The 22,802-nt window shown below is 36.4% G+C and overlaps 1 protein-coding gene across 9 annotated transcripts in view; it reads right to left on the reverse strand.

Moving 5' to 3' along the window:
* GOLGA4 (golgin A4) overlaps positions 1–22,802 on the reverse strand; it is a 118,856-nt gene that overhangs the window by 44,134 nt on the left and 51,920 nt on the right. For all 9 annotated transcript variants that reach the window (XM_031663482.1, XM_031663484.1, XM_031663480.1 and 6 more), the window contains 5 exons: positions 22,201–22,388; positions 21,845–21,928; positions 18,888–19,035; positions 5,049–5,227; positions 1,444–1,575 (listed from right to left, as the gene is read on the reverse strand). In XM_031663482.1, coding sequence (XP_031519342.1) covers positions 1,444–1,575; positions 5,049–5,227; positions 18,888–19,035; positions 21,845–21,928; positions 22,201–22,388 — 731 coding nt within the window. The remainder of the gene's footprint in view (positions 1–1,443; positions 1,576–5,048; positions 5,228–18,887; positions 19,036–21,844; positions 21,929–22,200; positions 22,389–22,802) is intronic.

The following is a 22,802-nucleotide window of genomic DNA, read 5'->3' on the forward strand; positions in this document are numbered from 1 at the left end:
TACTGTTACAGTTAAGTATTCTTGTAAAATGCTTTAATTCTTTTCTGGATCAACAAAGAAAACAAGTATATGGCCATATATGTGTAAATTTCATGACCACAGACACCCAATCATACTGTAAATCCATGTGCCCCCACAAAGCAGGTTAGAGAACTTGTTAACTCAATTCAAGAATCACTGCTGCTAGAAATTCTCGGGGCCCCAGAAGCAACTAAGAGTGAAAACAACAATATACGTAAGAAAGAAGATTAAAATCTGAAATACTATTTATTATCCTTTTACACTGAAAGCATTTTTGAGTTACACATATTATCTTATGGATAATAACTTCATACAAAAACGTATTACATTTTTGTCACTAACACTTTTTTATGGCAACTTATGTAAAAGGCTTTCATAAGTGCAGAAAAATATTTTTTGTTTTAAACTTTCAAATTACGCTATTTTAAAAAATCTTTCAACAAAAATCTCAATCTGCTTTTCTGGTTTTTGTTAGTTCAGGAAGTTTTTAAATTTAACTCTATTTTTTAAGCCATCATATGGACTGAAAATTAGTACTGAAATTATTCCACTTAAAATAAAAATTACTTGGCCATTTTTATTTCTTCTTCTGTAAAATACAACTCAGCCAAAATTTTCTCAGACTTGAGCTCTGGGTACACTCAGTCTGATGAGATTTTTGACACTGTTCTTGAATTATGCACTCTCTTCTTGAATTATGCAGTCACTAGTTCAATTAATCTATCTTCTCCTTTTCTTGTCCCTAATCATAGCCTACTGCCAGCTGGGAGGGACGGACAAACAAACTGCTTAATGAAAGTGTGTTAGTTATACTGAATATTGACAATGAAAGAGAACTATAAATATTGAAAGAAATTGTTAAAAATTTTTAAATGTTTTAAAAAGAAAGTGTGGCCAAGCACAGTGGCTCACGCCTGTAATCCCAACAATTTGGGAGGCCAATGTGGGTGGATCACTTGAGGTCAGGAGTTCAAGACCAGCCTGGCCAACATGGTGAAACCCCATCTCTACTAAAAGTAAAAAAATAAAAATTAGCTGAGCTTGGTGGTGTGCACCTGCAGTCCCAGCTACTTGTGAGGCTGAGGCAGGGGAATCACTTGAACTGGGGAGATGGAGATTATGCAGGCTGCAGTGAGCCGAGATCTCACCACTGCACTCCAGCCTAGGCGATAGAGTGAGACTCCATCTCAAAAAAAAAAGAAAAAGAAAGAAAGAAAGTGTGTTAGATCAGTAAATTTAATTTTCACATAATACCAAGCTAATAAGCTCTGACAGCTTGCCTACTCCCTATCCTCTCTTTATACCCAAACGTCAAGGTTGCCAGTAGTCTGACCTCTAACTGGAATGCAACGGTGAGAGGATGATAACTTTGTAACTCTGAGAAGTATATCTAGAGCAGAAAAAAAAAAAATAGGCACTTACAAGAGCTACTTTCATTTGCTCCTGAAATTCCCTTTCTCGGGTCTGAAGCTTCTCGGTCAGTTCCTGCTCTTTTCTGGCCAGCTCCTTTTCATGAAGCTTCTGTAGCTTAGCAATTTGTTCTTCTGAGGATTTCTGAAAATGAGCCATATAGATAATATAAGGACACCCAGAATAAAATATGTAACTCCACGACTAAATACTATTATAATTTACTCAAACTAATAACTTTTTAAGAAGAAAAAAATCATATTCCTCCTAAAACACATTTCCTACACAGATCAAAGTCATAAAAGCCATGATAGTTAAAAGAATAACCAGTAGTTTTCCTCTTATTTTAAGACAAGTGCTGCTGCTGCTGCAATAGACTTCATTTCCACATCTTGCAGGGATGTTCCCTACAAGTCAGGATAGGGGAGCACAGCTGAGGAATAAGGATGCTCTCAGAGAGGGCACTACACTGGTGAAGGTGTGCCCTGGCTGCACCAATCAAATTATGCCCAGCTTTCCAGGCTTGTACTATTTATTAAAAGGTACAGGCCTTGTTCTTTTTTTTGGATAGGAAACCTCAATCTCATAAAAATGTCAAATCTCCTTATATAAATCTAAAAAGTTAATATATTAAAAAAAAACCAGAATAGGGGAGCCCACTGGACAAAATAAACATGGAAGAATAACAAACACTATTCCAAGAAATAAGAGTAATAAGAAGCAGCTACCAAATAGCATATTATAAAATTAAACAGCTGCACATGGTCAGACAAAGCAATAGAACAGCACAGAAAATGAAGGAAAAAAAACCTCACATTTAATACTTTAATAATTTAGTGTGTATTAAAGATAACATGGGCAGGGCATGGTGGCTTATGCCTATAATCCCAGCACTTTGGGAGGCCAAGGCAGGAGGACAGCTTGAGCCCAGGAGTTCAAGACTGGCCTGGACAAAATAGGGAGACCCAGTCTCTACAAAAAAAAAAACAAACAAAAAAAGAAGATAATATGGCATATCGGAGGGAGAAATGTGGATTACTAAATAAATCATTTAGAGACCATTTAGTAGCCATCTAGGAAAAATTTAAGTTGAATCCTTATCTCATTCCTTACACTAAATAAATTTCAGTTGGATCAAAGATGTTAACAGTAAAAAAAAATGAAAGCATGAAAGTGCCAGAAGAAAAAATCAAATTTTAAAAAATGATCTCAGGACTGAATATGTGTTAAAAAAAAAAAAAAATCCAGATAGCATTTAAAGAAAAGCCTTATAAATTCAACTACAAGGAAAAAAAAAATTCTACAAAAACAAGTTGTAAAGTCAACAAATAACAAACTGAGAAAACTATTTGGCTAAAAGGACCTATGTCCAAAGGGCTAATTCTCATAAACAAAGAGCTCCTACAAATCAATAAAAGACCAATAGCCCAACAGAAAAGTGAGTCAAGGATTTGGGCAAATAACTTAAATAGGAAAAATACATTTATCATACAGGTAGGAATTATATATATTAGAATGATAATTTTTTTAACGTATAAAGTTGGAAAGATAAAGTTAGATAATGCCATCTTTATGAGGGGGGAAACATATTCTAATACATTGCTTGTGAGGGTATAAATTGTCCTCCACAGACCTCATAGCAACTAGGCAACAATTAAAAATACGTATAGTCTTTGCTTGAGTAATAGTCCACTTGTAGTCATCTACCCTAAAGAAATACAAATGTGAACAAGTATGGATAAGAATATTCACAGGCCAGGCACAGTGGCTCATGCCTATAATCCCAACAATTTGAGAGGCCGAGGCAAGTGGATCACCTGAGGTCAGGAGTTTGAGACCAGCCTGGCCAACGTGGTGAAACCCCATCTCTATTAAAAATACAAAAATTAGCTAGGCATGATGGCACACGCCTGTAATCCCAGCTACTCAGGAGGCTGAGGCAGGAGAATCACTTGAACCCGGGTGGCAGAGGATGCAGTGAATCGAGATTGCACCATTGCACCCCAGTCTGGGTGACAGAGCAAGACTCCGTCTCAGAAAAAAAAAAAAGTGATAATTTGCAATAGCAAAAACAGAAAACAATCTAAGTATCTATCAATAGGAAACTGATTAAATTACAGGACATTCATACAATGAAATCTTGAGCAGCCTTTAAAATAAATGGGGTATCACTATGAATTATCAACTACCAATGGCTAAGAAACAATCTCCTAGAAAGATTATTAAGTGGAAAAGCAAAATATAGAACATTCTATATAACATGCTATCTTTTGTGTTTAAAAAAAGAAAAAACTGAATTTTTAAAAATGATGTCAGGATTAACCATGTGGTTTTTAAGTTAAAAAAAAAAATCCAGATACCATTTAAAGGAAGCCTAATAAATCCATCTATAAGGAAAAGAAAAAAAATTAGAGGAGAAAAGAGAAATTATATGCACAGGCTATCTATGGGAAATATACTCAAAAAGGAAAACAGCACTTTTCTGTGGGAAAACAGGGGAATCTTTTCACTATATACTTTATATCCTCTGATTTTTATACCATATGTCTATATTATTACCTTTCAAAATAATACATTATTTTTAAGTTGTTGGAGTCCATGGTAACATTACTTATCACATCATATGACTACTTTAAAACTTAAAATACAGTCAGGCAGTTATAGTTAAAGCCTTATATATCCAATAATTGGCCACAAATAATTTCTACTTTGAAAATTACCTACAGTTCAGCAGGAAGAAGAAAATGAAAAGAAATATAATTTGCCCCCCTCAATGCTTGTTATGCACTCATAAGTAAAATCACAGAAACCTTACCATGAGTTATAGAAATACATACTGCAACTCTGAAATCCAAGCCTCATCTATTCAGATCTATAATTTATCTTGAGCAATTTTAGTGGCCATAATGAAATATCAAGAATATAAATGGGGAGTCAGTAAAGAAATAGTATAAAATGAGCAACGTGGCAAGAAAGGCAAACATGACAGGAGGAAAAACAAGCAAAAAAACAAAGCAGAAAAAAATGGGTGAGGAAGGAAGCTGGGAGCACCGAGGGGCCATGATGATGACATGTTCATATTTCTGAAAAATTGAAAATCTGTGGGATTTTAAAAATTCATTAATTTCTAAGAGATCTTTCCAAAAAGCTAACTTTTAAAGTACGGTCTATCTATATTAAGAGTAACCAGAACATTAAGTAATAATGATCCTTTAAAACATTTAAACAATCTAGTCCCTCAGTTACTACTCCCTCATTCCCTCAACACATACTAGGCAAGTACCTTCTTGGCCAAGTTCTTTGGAGGATATGCTACTGAAGCAGCTAAGTAGCCTATCTTCAAGGTGCCTAAGCGTCAGGGAGCCACAGAACAGTTAAGGCACATCTCAGTTTATAACATAGTCCACTGGAGAGAAAGCAAAGCTTAAAAGGTTCCAAAGAATTACCTAAGTATTAAATGCATTTATCTATCAAAATTTGTACTATATCCTGAATATCAGGAAACAGTCAATGTCTAAAATACAAACAAATTCTTCTTTACAGTCAAAGAGTGTAAGGAAAAATACACTTAAATTTCAAATTTGTTGTAGCCCATTTCATTACAGAATTATTCTTACTTTCATTACATCAACAACCTCTTGTTTCACCCGACTTAATTCCTGTTGAAGACTGATGCGTTCCTCCTCACTTGTTTTTTCAATAGTTTTTATTTGTTCATCCATTTCTGCTTTCAGTTTTCTCCGTGCTTCCTCTGTTTTTTGGGCTGTACTCAAAGCTTTTTCAAGTTCCTCAAAAGCTATAATGAAAACAGCAGAAAACAAGTATCTCAAGAAATATCACTGAGCTAAAGTGTTTTACATTCAATTTTTGAGAACTAAGAGCAGCAGTAGCAGGACAGCTTTAAAAACTCATCACTGTTCTAAGCCAAGAGATACTGGAGTAGTTCAACAAAGCCACAAGAAATGTTCAGTCACCAAAACCAATTTGTCACTCAGTTCTGGATTAGGATATTAAGACTGTTTATATGAGTCTAAGTTTAGAAGTTTGGAAAAAATAAATGACTGAAGGCTCTCCATTCTCTACCAGTTTCTTTATGGATAGTAAATTTAAAGAAATGAAGACTTGTCCCTATTTCTGTACTGTATAATTTCAATTGCTTTTTGTTTGTTCTATAGTTCTTATCATCAATAATTATGTAATACTACTATATATTCACTATGACACTTTTAAGAACGGAAAAACTATTCTTAGGCATATTTTATTTTAAAAAAATTCTTAACTATATAATAAAAGAGCAGAGATTTTTGTTACTTTTTTAAATATTTACTGGCTGAATATTTTGAAATGAAACTTACTACCTGTATAAGTCTCAAACCAGAGCTGTTTCCAGGTGACTGGAAAGAAATCTTTACCTGATTCAACAGTATTATAGAAAGGCACTACCACAGCAGGGGGTTTTTGGGTAAGATAAGGAAGAATTCAGACTCTGCAAAAATAATCATCTTGGCTAGAGTAGCAGGGTTTTTTTCGTGAGAGAGAGAGAGAGTGTGTGTGTGTGTGTGTGTGTGTGTGAGAGTGTGTGTGTGTGTGTGTGTGTGTGTGTTTGAGACGGAATCTTGCTCTGTCACCCAGGCTGGGGTGCAGTGGTGCAATCTCAGCCCACTACAACCTCCGCCTCCTGGGTTCAAGCAATACTCCTGCCTCAGCCTCCCAAGTAGCTGGGACCACAGGCATGCACCACCATGCTTGACTAATTTTTGTATTTTTAGTAGAGATGCAGTTTCACCATATTGTCCAAAATGGTCTCAAACTCCTGACCTCAAGTGATCCACCCACCTTATCCTCCCAAAGTGCTGGGATTACAGGCATGAGACACTGCATCTGGCCAGGTCTTTAAAGAGGCCAAACAGCTCAACATTATCAAACAAAATCAGACAGGACGGGTGCAACAGGTGTGTAACTTGGCACCGAAAATACATACATGTGACTGGGCACAGTGGCTCACACCTGTAATCCCAGCACTTTTGGAGGCTGAGGCAGGTGAATTACCTGAGGTCAGGAGTTCAAGACCAGCCTGGCCAACATGGTGAAACCCCATCTCTACTAAAAATACAAAAATTAGCCTGAGTGTGCGGTAGCACACTCCTGTAGTCCCAGCTACCCGGGAGGCTGGAGACAGTAGAATCACTTGAGTCTGGGAGACGGAGGCTGCAGTGAGCTGAGATGGTGCCACTGCACTCCAGCTTGCCCAACAGAGCAAGACTTTGTCCCCAAACAAACAAAATACATATGTGTGTGTTTACGTGTATTTGTGTACACAGATGGTCCCTGATTTATGATGCTCTTGGATCTGTCAACTTCACAACGGTGCAAAAGCAATACACATTCAGTACACTCCTACACTTAATAATAAAGTTATGTCTGGATAAGACCTTTACAAGTTGATACTGATATTTTCAACTTACAATTAATTTATCAAGTTCTAACCCTATCATAAGTCAAGGAGGATCTGTATATGCCTTTATATATGTGTACATATATGTGGGTTGTATATGTATGTATGCATGCACACACACACACACACGCATTATTAGCATAATGATACCCTAGGAAAGTCCTACTGCTACTGCCATCCTAGATTATTTCCTTTAGTCCTCACAGAAGTCTCCAGACTTCGCTCTACCATTGAGATGGATTATAAACAAAACTCAGTTTTCAAGATGGGTTTGTAATCCTACCAAGAAACATATGCCCCAGGGAGACAGTCGTTTATTGGCACATATAACATTTTCACTTCCAGTGGTATAAGAAATGTGGGAACTTCAACCTATGGCAGCTCAGGAAAAAAGGCCTTCATTAACAATTTGGTTTAACACAGTGGTTTGGGTACAGGAATTGCAAACCTGAAGACAAACATTTATTCTAAAGCATTTTCTCAAAGGCAAAATTGCCAAGAGAAGAGTGAATTCTGGTAACAACTGGGAAATGCAACTTAGTTTGCTCAATCATTTAAAAAGTAATTTATCTGACAACCATATATATTTTTTTTCTTCTGAGACGGAGTCTCATTCTGTCACCCAGGCTAGAGTGCAGTGGGCACGATCTCGGCTCCCCGCAACCTCTGCCTCCCAGGTTCAAGCGATTCTCCTGCCTTGGCCTCCAGAGTAGCTGGCACTACAGGTGCCCACCACCACACCCAGCTAATTTCTGTATTTTTAGTAAAGACAGGGTTTCACCATATTGGCCAGGCTGGTCTCAAACTCCTGACCTCGTGATCCGTCGCGTTGGCCTCCCAAAGTGATATCTTTTATATAAAAAGCAATCTATCCAATTTATTTATTTTATATGCCCAAAGTATAAAACTGATACTCAAACAGGTCTAAATTTCAAAGGAATATTAATTAGCTGAAATCATTTATAAAGATTCCTATTGCCAGGTGCAGTGGGGCTCACGCCTATAATTCCATCACTATGGGAGGCCAAGGTGGGAGGATTGCCTGAGCCCAGGAGTTCAAGACCAGCCTAGGCAACATAGTGAAACCCCATCTCTACAAAAAAATTAAAAATTAGCCAGGCAGGTTGGCTTGTACCTGTAGTCTCAGCTACTCTGAGCAGCTGAGGTGGGAGAATCACTTAAGTCTGAGAGGTCAAGGCTGCAGTGAGCAGTGATTGTACCACTGCACTCTAGCTTAGGTGACAAAGAGAGACCCTCTCAAAAAAAAAAAAAACAAAAGAAAAGATTCCTATTCTAACTTTACTGGCATTTGCCTGCAAACCCCAAGATGATAATCCTCAGATATAAATATGTTGGAAACAAAAATGGTGTCTTTGGTTTACACATTCTTTTACTATAAATTCTGATGTCAACCATACAGAAAATACAGAAATAATGAACGCTTACTACTAACAAGAAATTAGTTTCCTCACTTAAAAAAATCAGTCAAGAAATAATGAACGCTTACTACTAACAAGAAATTAAGTTTCCTCACTTAAAAAAATCAGTCTAGTAAAGTGACTAATTATGGGAAATATTCTGAAACAAAGTGCTTACTGCCTAATTAGTTTGTGTTGAAGGTTAAATGCTGGGGGAATGAAAAAAGGTATGATCAATGTCTTTTAATACTTAGATGTCATCAGTACCTTTTCATTATTATTCAGCATATAAAATTGCAACTCAGCATCTCTGAGTAATTCACAAAAATATCTTCAATCAGGCTCTGGAGAAACTGAAGAGTTTTGAAACCCTTTCAGCAAAATAAGAGTTTAAATGAAAACCTTTTGTCAATTAAGTAAAATAAAACAAAACTATGTAGTCAAATCTAGTGAATTTTTTTGTTTTCATTTTTAAAATTCCAGAATCCAGCACAGTATAAAAAATAAATGTAATGTTCTCACCTTTTCAAACAACAAAAAATCCATGCCACAAGTTCCTGTTTAGATATAATTTTCTGCTAATTAAGTTTTCTAATCACATTCAATAAATTTCAGGATACTATTCTATAGTCTAATTTTAGTGTTTACTCCACTAAAACAGTTTGTCCAAGTCACCTTATTATCCATTATACAATGATGAAAATAGGATGGATTTGGTTTCAAAGTTCTTTTCATCCTAATTTAACCCTCTCTCCTACTTTCCAGTACCATGTCAGGGAACCAAATAACTTCACACCTAGAAAGAAACCATTGAAATCTTTCATTGAAATATGGTAACTGAAGCATCCAATTTTTCCTTCAGATGATAAATCAACCTGAATATATAATCCTGATGATAGAACTTTAAAATTGGATTTAAGCAACGATCCTTACCTTGCAATATTTTTAAAAACTAAGAATGCTGACATGGATCAAGCTCCGTTGGGCAATAACATTTCTTTTTTTTTTTTTTTTTTTTTTTTGAGACAGAGTCTTGCTCTGTCGCCCAGGCTGGAGTGCAGTGGCGCGATCTCGGCTCACTGCAAGCTCCGCCTCCCGGGTTCACGCCATTCTCCTGCCTCAGCCTCCCGAGTAGCTGGGACTACAGGCGCCCACAACCGCGCCCGGCTAATTTTTTGTATTTTTAGTAGAGACGGGGTTTCACCGTGGTCTCGATCTCCTGACCTTGTGATCCGCCCGCCTCGGCCTCCCAAAGTGCTGGGATTACAGGCGTGAGCCACCGCGCCCGGCCTTAACATTTCTTACTAAAGCAGAATTTCTGAACCAATCAATTACTAATGGCTTTTAACTCTCAACAAAATGCAATATGTTATACTTCTTTCTGACACAAAACTCACTGCTTTCTACCTCCCCATCCTGCTTTAAGGAAATGTTAAATAGCCAAAAAACTGGTGGGGAAAGGCATTAAGATTATATATATATATATATATCCAAACACAGAAAACATATTTCAAACCCATTATGGATTCTACACTGTATCACAAATGAAGCCACTTCCTCACAGGAAGTTTGCCTCCAACACTGATTCTCATCACAATGTTTAAGGAGGATATACCAAGAGTTTACTACCTACCCAGAAACATCTCACCTGACCTTGTAACTCCCAGAAATGGCGTCCACAGCCTATAATATTATAAAAGTGAATTCCCTACTCTTTCCAAAGTGAAAATAGAATTTTAATGTAAGTACTAAAAAAGTATGTTCAAAATGTCTAGACAATTTATCTTTCAAATTCCCAACAAAAGATAAGTGAGTGAGGAGAAATAAAGCGTGCATCAGCCACAGCTGACAAGTCTTCTGCCAACATGCAAGAGTGCATGGGAAAACCACAGTCACGGCACACATCAATAGGAAGGCTAAGCATGAACTGCCACAGAATCTTGCAAGAACACACTGTGTTCTTCCAAAGCAAAATTCAATGTATCTCAGGCAATTTTTATTTTAAAAAAACCCACACACTTTAAAAATACTTTTAGGTCAATTTTCAATGAACTGTAAGTATGATCCTCTGTCAGTTAAGTAAAATGCAGGGCAGACCCTTTATTGCTAGCTCCTCACTTTCCACTTCAGATGAGGTTCACTCACATCCATGGGAATTATAAAAATGGGCAAACGCTCTCTATAAGGGTTAAATGAGAAAGGTTGGCAATCTGTATCTCAATAATCCAACCATTCAGTCATCAAATACATACATAGCAGCTGTTTACCAACTGCCAAGCATATGCTAGGTATTAAGTGACAAAGAAAATATTTCACAAAAAGATAGCTGAAGTAGTAAGAAAGGGGAATAAAATAACTAATCCTTAGATACAGCTAGGAAGAATGTGGCATTGTTTTCGCTACTCCAGCACCTCTTAGAGGATACTCCTCATCCTGAGTATCCTAATCAATTATAATAAGAAATGCCAGAATTCTGAGATTTCATGTAGCATTACTATTTTGTTACACTGTCCCAGATAACACTTTACTACATGGTTAAGAAGACCCACTTCTACTCCTAGTGTAGGAAATAAACAAAAATGCAGAAGTGTGAAAAGGCTGTTAAACTCTAGATTAATTGATGATCCTGACAAGCTGGTTAATGACATGAAGAATGAATAAGTAAGCCAATGCCTGTCTCTATCCCAGCAAAAACAAACAAACAAAATGAGTGAATGAAAAGCACTACAAAAAGAATGAAATGCAAATTAACAGAAAAAGCAACAAAAATAATTTTATCAGAATTCCCACTGAATCATCAAGCCTCTTTGGCAAATAAAATCAAAGTCTACAGCAGCAGTTCTCAACATGTGGTCCAAAGATCCTGGGGTCTTGAGACCCTTTCAGAGGATCTGTGAGATCCTCCCTTTTCCAAATATGTGTCTACATAAGACTAGATTTTCTTCATATATTTCAACCAAAAGAATATATCACAACGGATTAAATGCAGAAACAGGCATGAAAATCCAGCTGCATTGTATTAAGCCAAGCAATGAGATAACAAAAATGTAAAACAAGGCCATTCTTCACACTAAACCTTATTTTGGAAAATACAGGTAGATTTCATAAAAGTATTTGTGCTAACATGTAATGGATTTATAAATGGTTTGTTTTTTGTTGTTTGTTTGTTTTGAGATAAAGTCTTGCTCTGTCGGCCAGGCTGGAGTGCAATGGCACCATCTTCAACCTCCACCTCCCAGGTTCAAGCAATTCTCCTGCCTCAGCCTCCAGAATAGCTGGGATTACAGGCGTATGCCACCATGCCTGGCTAATTTTTGTATTTTTAGTAGAGACAGCGTTCACCATGTTGGCCAGGCTGGTCTCAAACTCCTGACCTCAGGTAATCCGCCTGCCTCGGCCTCCCAAAGTGCTGGGATTACAGGCATGAGCCACCATGCCCGGCCTATAATCAGTATTATTATTGTTGAAACAGAGTCTCGTTCTGTCACCCAGGCTGGAGTGTAGTGGTGTGATCTTGGCTCACTGCAAACCCCACCTCCTGGGGTTCAAGCGATTCTCCTGCCTCAGCTTCCTGAGTAGCTGGGACTACAGGCACACGCCACCATATCCAGCTAATTTTTGTATTTTTAGTAGAGATGGGGTTTTGCCATGTTGGCCAGGCTGTTCTTAAACCCTTGGCACTCAAGTGATCCATCTGCCTTGGCCTCCCAAAGTACTGGGATTACCCGCATGAGCCACTGCACCCAGTCTATAATTGTTATTTTAAAAACGAATTAAACAAATATTGTTAAAATTTTTACTTTTAGCCAGGCGCGGTGCCTCATGCCTGTGATCCCAGCACTTTAGGAGGCCGAGGCGTGCAGATCACGAGGCCAGGAGTTCGAAACCATCCTGGCTAACACAGTGAAATCTATCTCTACTAAAAATACAAAAAAATTACCTGGGCATGGTGGTACATGCCTTTAGTCCCAGCTACTTGGCAGGCTGAGGCAGGAGAATTGCTTGAACCCGGGAGGCGGAGGTTGCAGTGAGCTGAGATCACGTCACTGCACTCCAGCCTCGGCGACAGAGTGAGACTCTGTCTCCAAAAAAAAAAAAAAAAAAAAAAATTTTTACTTTTAATTATTAATACAGTAAATATCAATACATATAACCCAAATAAATAAAGCTCTTTGGAATCCCCAATAAATTTTAAGAGTGTTAAGAGGTCCCTGAGATCAAAAAGTTTGCAAGCTACTAGTCTAGAGCTTACATAAATGAAAATAAAATACTACCACCCAGTGGCATAAATTAGATAGTGCAATGCTTATCTATAAATTAGGGCCTTTGCAGAGATTTAATAAATATTACATTTGCAAGGGAAATCTAAATTTTAAGCCATACTACAAAATATGTAACGAGATTCATTCTATAAACTGACTATGCTTTGACCTTCAAAAAATTTACCAATTTATCTAAATTTTCTTTTTCGGTTTTTTTTTTTTTTTTTTTTTTTTTTGAGACAGTTTCGTTCTTGTCGCCCAGGCTGGAGTGCAACGGTGGGATCTCGGCTCACTGCAACCTCTTCCTCCCAGGTTCAAGTGATTCTCCTGCCTCAGCCTCCAGAGTAAGCTGGGATTACAGGTACATGCCACCACACCCGGCTAATTTTTACATTTTTAGTAGAGACGGGGTTCACCATGTTGGCCAGGCTGCTGAACTCCTGACCTCCTGGCCTCAGCATCCCAAAGTGCAGGGATTTCAGGCGTAAGCCACCACGCCCAGCCCCAGATTTTCATGTACATTTTACATACATATTTATCTATCAAATACCTTGAAAACATCAGGCAAATGTTGAAAAATATTAGGCTAAAGCTAAGTGCATTGATTAAATTAGAAATATAATCTTGCACCAAAGAAATGTGTTTTTAAATTACTGATAGTTTCAAGTAATAGTGACATTGTTGGAGACATAAATAATTGCATTTTAAAAGCCATTTAAAATAAATTTTTCCAGCAGTTATTCATTTAGTGCCAAAATACGTACATATTACTTATCTAACACGGCATACTTAAAATCTACTTTAATTCATACTTTTTTTTTTTTTTTTTTGCCTGAGAAACATGGAATTTTCTTTGTAAAGCTTATTCTAAGTACCCATGATAAGAAAAAAAAATAGCCCTTACCCCAGTCCTGTTCATACAAGGCTTGGGAAAGGCACCATGATTCACTTATTGGCATGTGTGGATGCACAAAAATAAGATGTTTTGTGAGACTTAAGACTCCAAGAAAACTTTGTTACATAAATTATCAGCAACTAACAAAGCGGTTAAATACATATGTGATTTTGGTTTGTTATATAAAAATGCATAAATCTTACACACATAAATACATAAAACTATGTTAAAGGATCCTTCAAACATCAAATAAATATGTTCTAATGAATTGCTTTTGGTATATCAGACCTCTACTATAAAAATGAATATATGAATAAAAAAACATATTTCCTGCACAAACACAACATGACAATAAAAAAGCAAAGAATGTTATGAGTTAGTCCAAGTCTTTAAATGCCACTAATCATATAAAACACATAACTTCAGCAAAGACGAGGTACATGAAAAGGAAACGGGGTTTACAAAAGTTACTATACTCTAGAAACTTTCCTAATCTAAGCAAAATATTTTATTCATTTTGCATAATTGTAGGAAAAAACATTTTAACAGGGGGGAGGATTAACGTTGTAGCCTGGGTTAATTTTTTTTTAATGGCTATATATATTTAAATCACTTAAAAGTGGCTAACTAAAAAGACTAAAAGTCTGTGGTTAAGAATTTATCCGGAGATAAAATTCAAAGATCTAATAAGCTATATGTCAAAATTGTCACAATAGTATTTGTAACAAAACTATAAAATAATGTAGATGATAAACAGTAAGGATATGATAACCAAGTAAATGATGTACATGCACTTTGACACAGCCATTAAAACATGTTAGTACTTCAGCAACACGTAAAAGTGTCAATAACAATGCTAAATGGGGGAGAAGAACATACAAAATTGAATGTACAGTATTATTACAATAATATAAAAATAAAAATTAGAGAAAACACTACATGGAAATTTACTAAAACAACAGTGATGTCATTTTCTCTATTTTCCAATTTTTTGGTAATATACTGCATTAATAATTAGCTACCCCTATCTCCTATCCTGATACACATACACATACACACACACACACACACACACACACACAGAACAGCCAAGAACTAGCGTGAACTTTAGTAGCATTAACATTCTACACTGGTGCTACACTGAGGATATAATTTCCTGGAGAGTTAAAATACAGCATCAGGCACTTAAGCTAAATCACCAAACTTTTCCAAGTTTAAAATCTGGTTAATAGAAGATGTGACCATCTGTTCGTAAGTAACAACAAGAAAGAAACACTATCAACAATTGTAGAAGCGCTTATAACCAATAAACTTATTTTCTGTTTCCTTTATACACTAAAATACATATCTTTAACAAAACAAAAATGCTATGCTATCATACTTCAAAAAATATGCCTAACATTTCCACTAGAGAGGAGACTATTTAAGAACTGCAGGTTGATACACCATCCTGAAATCAGTATACCACCGTATTCACAGTCTCAGTATTTTATAATAGAATTATTCTTTTTATGCCAGCATGCAAAAACAGAAAAAGAAAATAAAGAATCATTCTGTTTAAAATCAAAGACATTCAGATTTCCTCTGTCCTCCAACATATGAAAGGCACCACAATACATCTAGAAAAAAATATGAGGAGCAGCTTAAGAGATTGTTTCCCAAGAAAAGTAGTGGGGAACGTTCTTGAGCTGATTTTGACATCCAGAATAAGTAAGCCAAAGGAATCAGTGATTTGTTTACTAATATTCACATCAAGAATTACTAGCAGTATCAGAATTAAATTTCTTCACAGTTGAAAATGCACTTGGAGAGTTTATTTTCTAGATAACAGTTTTATGTAGATATATCTACTTCTAAAATCCTAACAGTAAGCTGTAATGATATTAATGTTTCCTTCACATGATCAGTTCTTATGTGTTTAACCTTTGAATTTTAAATCTAACAAAGAAAACAAATATTTAATAGAGCAATTGAATTTTCCAATAGCCAGACTATTTATAGAAATCCTACTTCCTTTACACTGAATTTTTCTTTTTTTTTTTTTTTTTTATTATACTTTAAGTTCTAGGGTACATGTGCACAATGTGCAGGTTTGTTACATATGTATACTTGTGCCATGTTGGTGTGCTGCACCCATCAACTCGTCAGCACCCATTAACTCGTCATTTACATCAGGTATAACTCCCAATGCACTGACCTTTTCTTATGCTTAGTGCTTAATTGGAAGTTTTCTTTCAATTGGCATACACACTTTACATTTGAACTAAGAACCACTTCCTACTTGAACAGTTCTGTTTAGACTCAATTAAGACTATTAAATGAAATACAGTTTGTGTGCCTAAAAGTAGCTTTCATTATAGATGTAAAAGGCATTATCTTCAATGTAGAGCCAGTTTGTTACAACTTTGTATCACAGCCCTTTTATTATGACTACAAATATAATTTTTATGAAATCTATAAAAGCACTTACAACTTTATTATCTAAAGACTTTCCAAAATAAATATATCCATTAATAATTTAAATCTGGCAGGGCGCAGTGGCTCACGGCTGTCATCCCAGCACTTTGAAAGGCCAAGGAGGGCAGATTACCTGAGGTTGGGAGTTCGAGACCAGCCTGGCCAACATAGTGAAACCCCGTCTCTGCTAAAAGTACAAAAATTAGCCAGCAGTGGTGGCACACATCTGTAATCCCGGCTACTCAGGAGACTGAGGCACGAGAATCACTTGAACCCAGGAGGCAGAGATTGCAGTGAGTCAAAATTGTGCCCCCAAAAAAGTAATAATAATAGTAATTTAAATCTTAATTCTTTTAGTATTTATTAATTTTTTATTTTTGACAGTATTAATAGAAAAAATTTTAAACCTTTAGGCTATCAAATATTTATAAAAATATGGTTTATGAAAATCACACTTAAAGACAAAATATATCTGTTTTGGAGAAGCAAGCAAGGGAAGGAAAGCTGTACAACTAAAGGTTTAACTGGAACATATACACGGAAAATTTTATCCTGCATGTGAACGAACTATATACTTTGTCTACCTTTTCACCATTTACCCTTTCAACCTGATATTTATTCATCAGTTTCTATCTCCTCATTAAGTACACCCAATTTCAAAAGAAATTTAATCCCCTTACCAACATTTTCTCTTTACTGGCTACAATAGTCAACAAAAAGCAGTTCTAAAAATGGAAAGGCTTGATATGAGAAGCTGAGGCTATGCATTAGATTTTCTGTTCACTGAAAGCAAAGCTGTTGAACCAATGTCTTACAACACTCAAACTGGTTCTAGAAAGTCTTCAAAGATTATATTCTGAAAGATGCCATCTACTCTCTCTAAACGGAAGTTTTCTCAAGTTTGATGAGAACAAATTCATTAACTAAATTCCTCAGTCACTTTATCCATAAAATAACTGCAAGAAGATGGGGAGATATTTATGAAACAGTCAACTATTTCTCTGTGTAGAGACCCAGTCCCCTTCTTAACACCTTAAAATCTGGTTTGTAAAATCATTTCTCAAAACTGCATCCTCCAAATCATATCCTTACCAAATTCAAAGACCTTTTCAAAGTCTTCATCTTACCTTCTCCACTTCTTGAAACACATCTTATATTCCCCCAAAAACCTAACTATCCACAATTTCTATGACTTCATGAGGTAACTTTTTTTTTTTCTCATTTATGTCTCATTGCCAAACTCAAGACCTCTATATGGTTAAGAGCACAGACCTGAGTCACAATGCCTGGATTAAATTTTCAGTATATACTTACCCTCTGTGCATAAATGTGGGTAAATTACTTAACTTCTACATTCTTAGGTTTGCTTATTTGTAAAATGAAGATAACAGTATTATTTCACACACTTGTGAGGATGCAACACAAGTAAATACAAGCAAAGCCCTTAAAGCAGAGCATTACAAAGTAAGTAATGGCTAGCAGCAGTATTAACAATAGTAGCAGCAGTAGTAGTAGCAGCAACAAGTGCTAAATAAGTGTCAGTAGAAGCAGCTGCTGCTGTTACTACCACGACTATTACTACTACTGTAAAATTTAACCTTTTGTAGAAATCAGCCTCTCCTAGAGATTTAACCACAGGTTTCAATCCTAGGCTGACGACTCTTGAAAGATGTTCCAGTTTCTTATTTCCAAATTCCTGCAACTCAATTCCATTTGAAAAGTTCATGACTGGCTCAAATTCAATGTATCTAAACAAACCCATCATTTCACTCTAATTCTCAACTTCCCCATTTAGATTTCCTATTCTAATTCCACACTACTATTCATTAAGTGTCCTAAGCTTAAAACTTTGGAGCCGACTTAGAGTCCTTACTTTTCTTCTGCCTCCCTGAGTTGATTAGATACCAAATTCTACAGATTCTTTCTTCTCCTTCCCAGAACCACCATCCTAGCAAGGTGACCAAAGCTCACAGTCCCTCAAATCTGGATTTCTGTCTTTGCTTCTACGTTTGACTTCCTATTTCATTTATTTTCTATGTAAAACCCTAGCTCCCATCACACTATGCCTTCCTATTACTGGCTTCCTGTTACTTTGTATATCAAAGTCTAAACTCAGCTACCTACCTTTTAAGATTTCAATAGTCAGTTCCTTTACAATCCAACTGCATTTCCCACTTCAGCAAGAATGGTTTTCAGCTGATTCACACACCCACTATGATCACTGTGCCTGTTCAGGGCATTGTAGCATCTGAAATGTGTGCTGCCCACACCTCTCTTGTTAGGCCCATTCTATTCATTATTTGAGGTCCAATTCAAAATTCACATCTTCCCTGATATGAAGGCACAGTTCATCCTGCCCTCCCCCTTTCAAACATCCCTCCTTTCCTAGCTTTAGTCAGTTTTGTACCTTGTTGAATACTATGCTGGGTTCTATACTTTATAGCCCAGCATTTATTGTGTCAAAACATGCTATTAACACTAAAGTGCTCATTATTCTCTTTAAAAGCAGACTATAACTTATACTTTTTGTTTACCCTAAAGCAACTATAAGGTAACAATTATTTAATAAATACCATGCTGTACCTTACTGGGAAGTTCTAAAATTTTAAATGTGGATTTTGATACTCTGTCAGCAAACATTTTCTGTACGGGACCAGATTATAAACATTTTAGGTTTTGTAGATCACATCCGATCTCTGTCATATATTTTTCTTCTCTTCAACTATTTAAAAATTTAAAAATCATCCTTAGCTTTAGGGCCGTACATAAACAGGCCGTGGGCTGGATCTGGCCCACAGGCCACAGTTTGCCAACCTCTGCCTCCTCTAATAAGCAGATGGGTGTCTTATTAGGAGCCTCTACAGTTAAGAATTTTTATCAATATTTAAGTCATTTTTTAAAAATATTGGTCAAGCACTTTAACTAACTTTTGAGTTCCAACATAAAACAAGTAACCCTCAAGTTCTTACCAGCTCTTTCGGACTTTTCTTTCTGTTCCCGTAATTCCTCTCCCTGGGTAGTCATCTGTTTGATGCGACTACGGAGTTGAGCAATTTCTTCTTCTTTCATTTCCAGGGTTTCATGCATCTGTCGCTTTGTCTCTGCAATTACCATTCCCTGAATAGAAGTGAAGACTCTAAAACATTTGCATAACAAAACTGCATCAACAGCACAGATAAAACTTAATTTAAAAGGCAGAAAAAGGCCGAGCATAGTGGCTCATGTCTGTAATCCCAGCACTTTGGGAGGCCAAGCAGGGTGGATGGCCTGAGGTCAGGAGTTCGATACCAGCCTGGCCAACATGGCGAAACCCTGTCTCTACTAAAAATACAAAAATTAGCCAGGCGTGGTGGCACATGCCTGTAATCCCAGCTACTCAGGAGGCTGAGGCAGGAGAATTGCTTGAACCCAGGGGGCGGAGGTTGAAGAGAGCTGAGATCATGCCATTGCACTCCAGCCTGGGTGACAGAGCGAGACTCCATCTCAAAAAAAATTAAAAATTAAAAAATTAAAAATAAAAGGCAGAAAAAAATGATATTTCTTGCTAAGTATAGCATAACAATTATTTCAGTACTTCACAAACTGAGATCTGTTTTCTGCTCTAATCCTATTACCTAGCATAACAGGGTATTTTTTACATTAAAAAATTTTAATAGTTTAACCCTTAATGCATTAAACCATTACTACTTAAAATAATTAATTTATAACCTTTCTACAAATGTGCTATCTGTCTTTGTAAACAGTTTATAATGAACAAAATATAGTCTTCTGAACTTGGCTTGATGCTACAATAAACTACAAGTATTGATCTGTGCTATAACATGGGGATAACCCCAGAGACTGAGAATGGAAGGTGCCTGCTGCCACACTGGATAAAGCAAAATCCCAGGGCACATCTACGTGGTTTTTCTCTTTCTTCCTGTGACTGTCTCTGGTACCACCACTACTCCTTACTTTGCTCAGTAAGGCATCCCCATTCCTCCAACTTGCTAGTTACTTCTGTTCCCTCTTTCTGGATAATCTACACTAGAAATGGAGCTCAGCAGCGGAAAAAGATAACCAAATTGTATGAAGTAAAAAAGTCATTTAGGACTAACAAAAAATGAGGTGGTTCACTTGTCTGCTGAAAAAATGTTCAGACATTGTGACAACTATTTCATGGTCTTAAGATTAGCATCCTCTCCACAGGGTTTGCCAACCCTTACTTTAGAGTATGACTCTTCCAGATGGCTAATATTAATGGAGAGATAGAAAGATAACAACCAGGTAAGTAAGACACTGTTATATGAAATCTCAAAACAAAATCATGGGACTTCAGTTTCTTCAAAAACCAAAATATAGTGGAAAGAGGAGGAGAGAAAATAATCGAACCTCTAAATTAAAAGAAATCTTGAGAGTCATACCAACCAATTGCAATGAAAAAACTTTATAAGGACCCTGATTCATAAAAGAGCAAAAAATATATGAGAGACTAGAGAAAATCTGAAACTGACTAGATAGCAGGTCATATTAAAAAATTATTAAATTTTTAGATGTGATCATGATAATGTGGTTGTATTATTGTAAAAATAACATCTTTTATTTTAAAGATATACTAAAATACTTTTGGAAAAAAAATGATAAAATTTCTTGGATTTGCTCTAAAACAATCCTGGGATGAGTAGGACAATGAGAGTTGAGAAGGTACAGATGAAACAAGATTAGTCATGAGATGTTAACTGTTGAAGATGGGTGGTTGGTTCACAGAAATTCATTTTAGCAGCTTTTCTTTTGTAAATGTTTTAAGTTCTTAGTAATAAAAAAAAAAAAATTTTAAATAGGCCCTCAAGAAGTTTATAATCTAGCAAAGCAATATTATCAAAAGGATGAAAAAGACTGCCAATACATTTTAACAGCAGGACAGTTCTGACATGTTCTTAATTACATGACCGCTTAAAATACTGTAGTGATAACCTGGCATATTAAAGAAACTGGTGGATGGTATGGAACAAACTGGGAGCTGCTTAGAAAAAGGACCCAAGAACTTGGGATTGAAAGACGTAGGTCAAAACTGTTAATCCATGAATTTTCTGGCTGTCTTTGCTGCATAGCTATAGCTGCTGCTCCAACTCCAAACTACCAAAGGTAAGACTTATTCCTTCCTCAATCCTCCAATCTCACCTACACATTCTAAGATTTATTTGTAGCAATTGTTATTTATGCTAATATATACATTATCACTTATTTACTTTTTGTTTTTTTAAGAGACAGGGTCTCACCCTGTCACCCAGGCTGCAGTACAGTAGTGTGATCATAGCTCACTGCAGCCTCTTACTCCTGGGCTCAAGCAATGCTCCTGCCTCAGCCTCCCGAGTAGCTGGGACCACAGGCATATACCAACATACCCAGCTAATTTTTTACTTTTTGTAGAGAGGGTGTCTTGCTTTACTGTCCAGGTTGATCTTGAACTTCTGGTTTCAAGCAATCCTCCTGCCTCAGTCTCCCAAAGTACTGAGATTAAAGGGATGAGACACTGTGCCCAGCCCCTTATTTATTTTTTAGGCAACTTATCTGAGAGATTAATCTGTTTCCATATTATTTGAAAGAACATACTGATATCATTCACATTTAGAATGCCTTAACTATAAATAATTTAACTTTTCTCTGTAAAGTAGTTATGTACTATAAATATAAACTTACTTTGCAACAGTTATTCTAGTCTACAAATCAAAATGCTGACTGGGATCAAGAAATCAGAGAATCAGTTTCACACGATACAAAACTAATGCTAGTAGTTACATAAATCTAGGAATTAAAAAGATTTTTCATGGAAAAAGCTGCAATAATTTTGGAAAACAGAAACAAGCATGAATGTTTCCAACTGTTTCCAAAAGTAAATGTTGGGACCTCTTGACAAATTTTAGTATCATAGGTTTTGTTGTTTTACCTTATCTTGTTCAAGCTGTTCAATTAAGTTCTTTGCATCACGTAACTGAGTGATTAGTTTAGTCTTCTCAGCCATATGAAGGTCCTAAAAAAAATTTTGAAATTCATTTCCATCTCTAATAAAGCTTCTTCTCATTTGAGAACTCTAAACATTTATCAAATTTATATACATGTTACAGTGTAGAAGGAGAAAAGTACACAGGAAGTCTCAAGGTATAGTAAGTGTTATGCAGGCCAGGGCAAACAAGAATGTCCTTTCCATCCACTCTCCTTTCCCGGAGGTACAAGCCATGCTGTGGAGCCTGTGGATCTAACTTTACAGGATTAAATTAGAACAAAACTCATCTGCTCTTTTACCTTTATCTTTTCTAGTTCTTGAAGTCTTTCATCCAGTTGTTCTTGCAGAGCTTCTTTTTCACTAGTTAATAGTGTACATTGTTCCTTATGTGACTGAATTGTTTCCTTACAACGCTTAAGTAGGTTCTCTTGACGCTTAACTCTTTGCTGGAGTGTTTCCAGTGTTTTAGCAGAAGTTCCATCTTCCACTAACAATAAAGCAGCATAAGGAGGGGCCATCAGTAAGGAATATGAAACCGCCTTTGGAAAATTAAGACTGAGACAGTGAAAGAGATCTAACCTAACTGACTCCATCTTGGTTCTAACCTTTAAGCTGTCATCGTTCGTTCCTGGGTGTAGGCCGAACTAACTTTGGGAGAACTTAAAGTTTAAAACAAAGACAACAAAAGCCATTTCCCAAACAAACCTCCTTCTTGCCTGGGGACTAGACTGCCTTTGTAGGACTAACAAATTAGCCAAAAGATTAGAAATTATCGTTTAGGAGTCATGCAGCTGAAGGCCACAAGATTCTGACCACCACTAAACGGCTCCTAATATCACTGCTTGAGATATTTTGCAGATCCTGCACTTGATGGATCAGCTGGCAACACCCAGATCGATAA

Source organism: Papio anubis, chromosome 2 (assembly GCF_008728515.1).
Source record: "Papio anubis isolate 15944 chromosome 2, Panubis1.0, whole genome shotgun sequence".
NCBI lineage: Eukaryota > Metazoa > Chordata > Mammalia > Primates > Cercopithecidae > Papio > Papio anubis.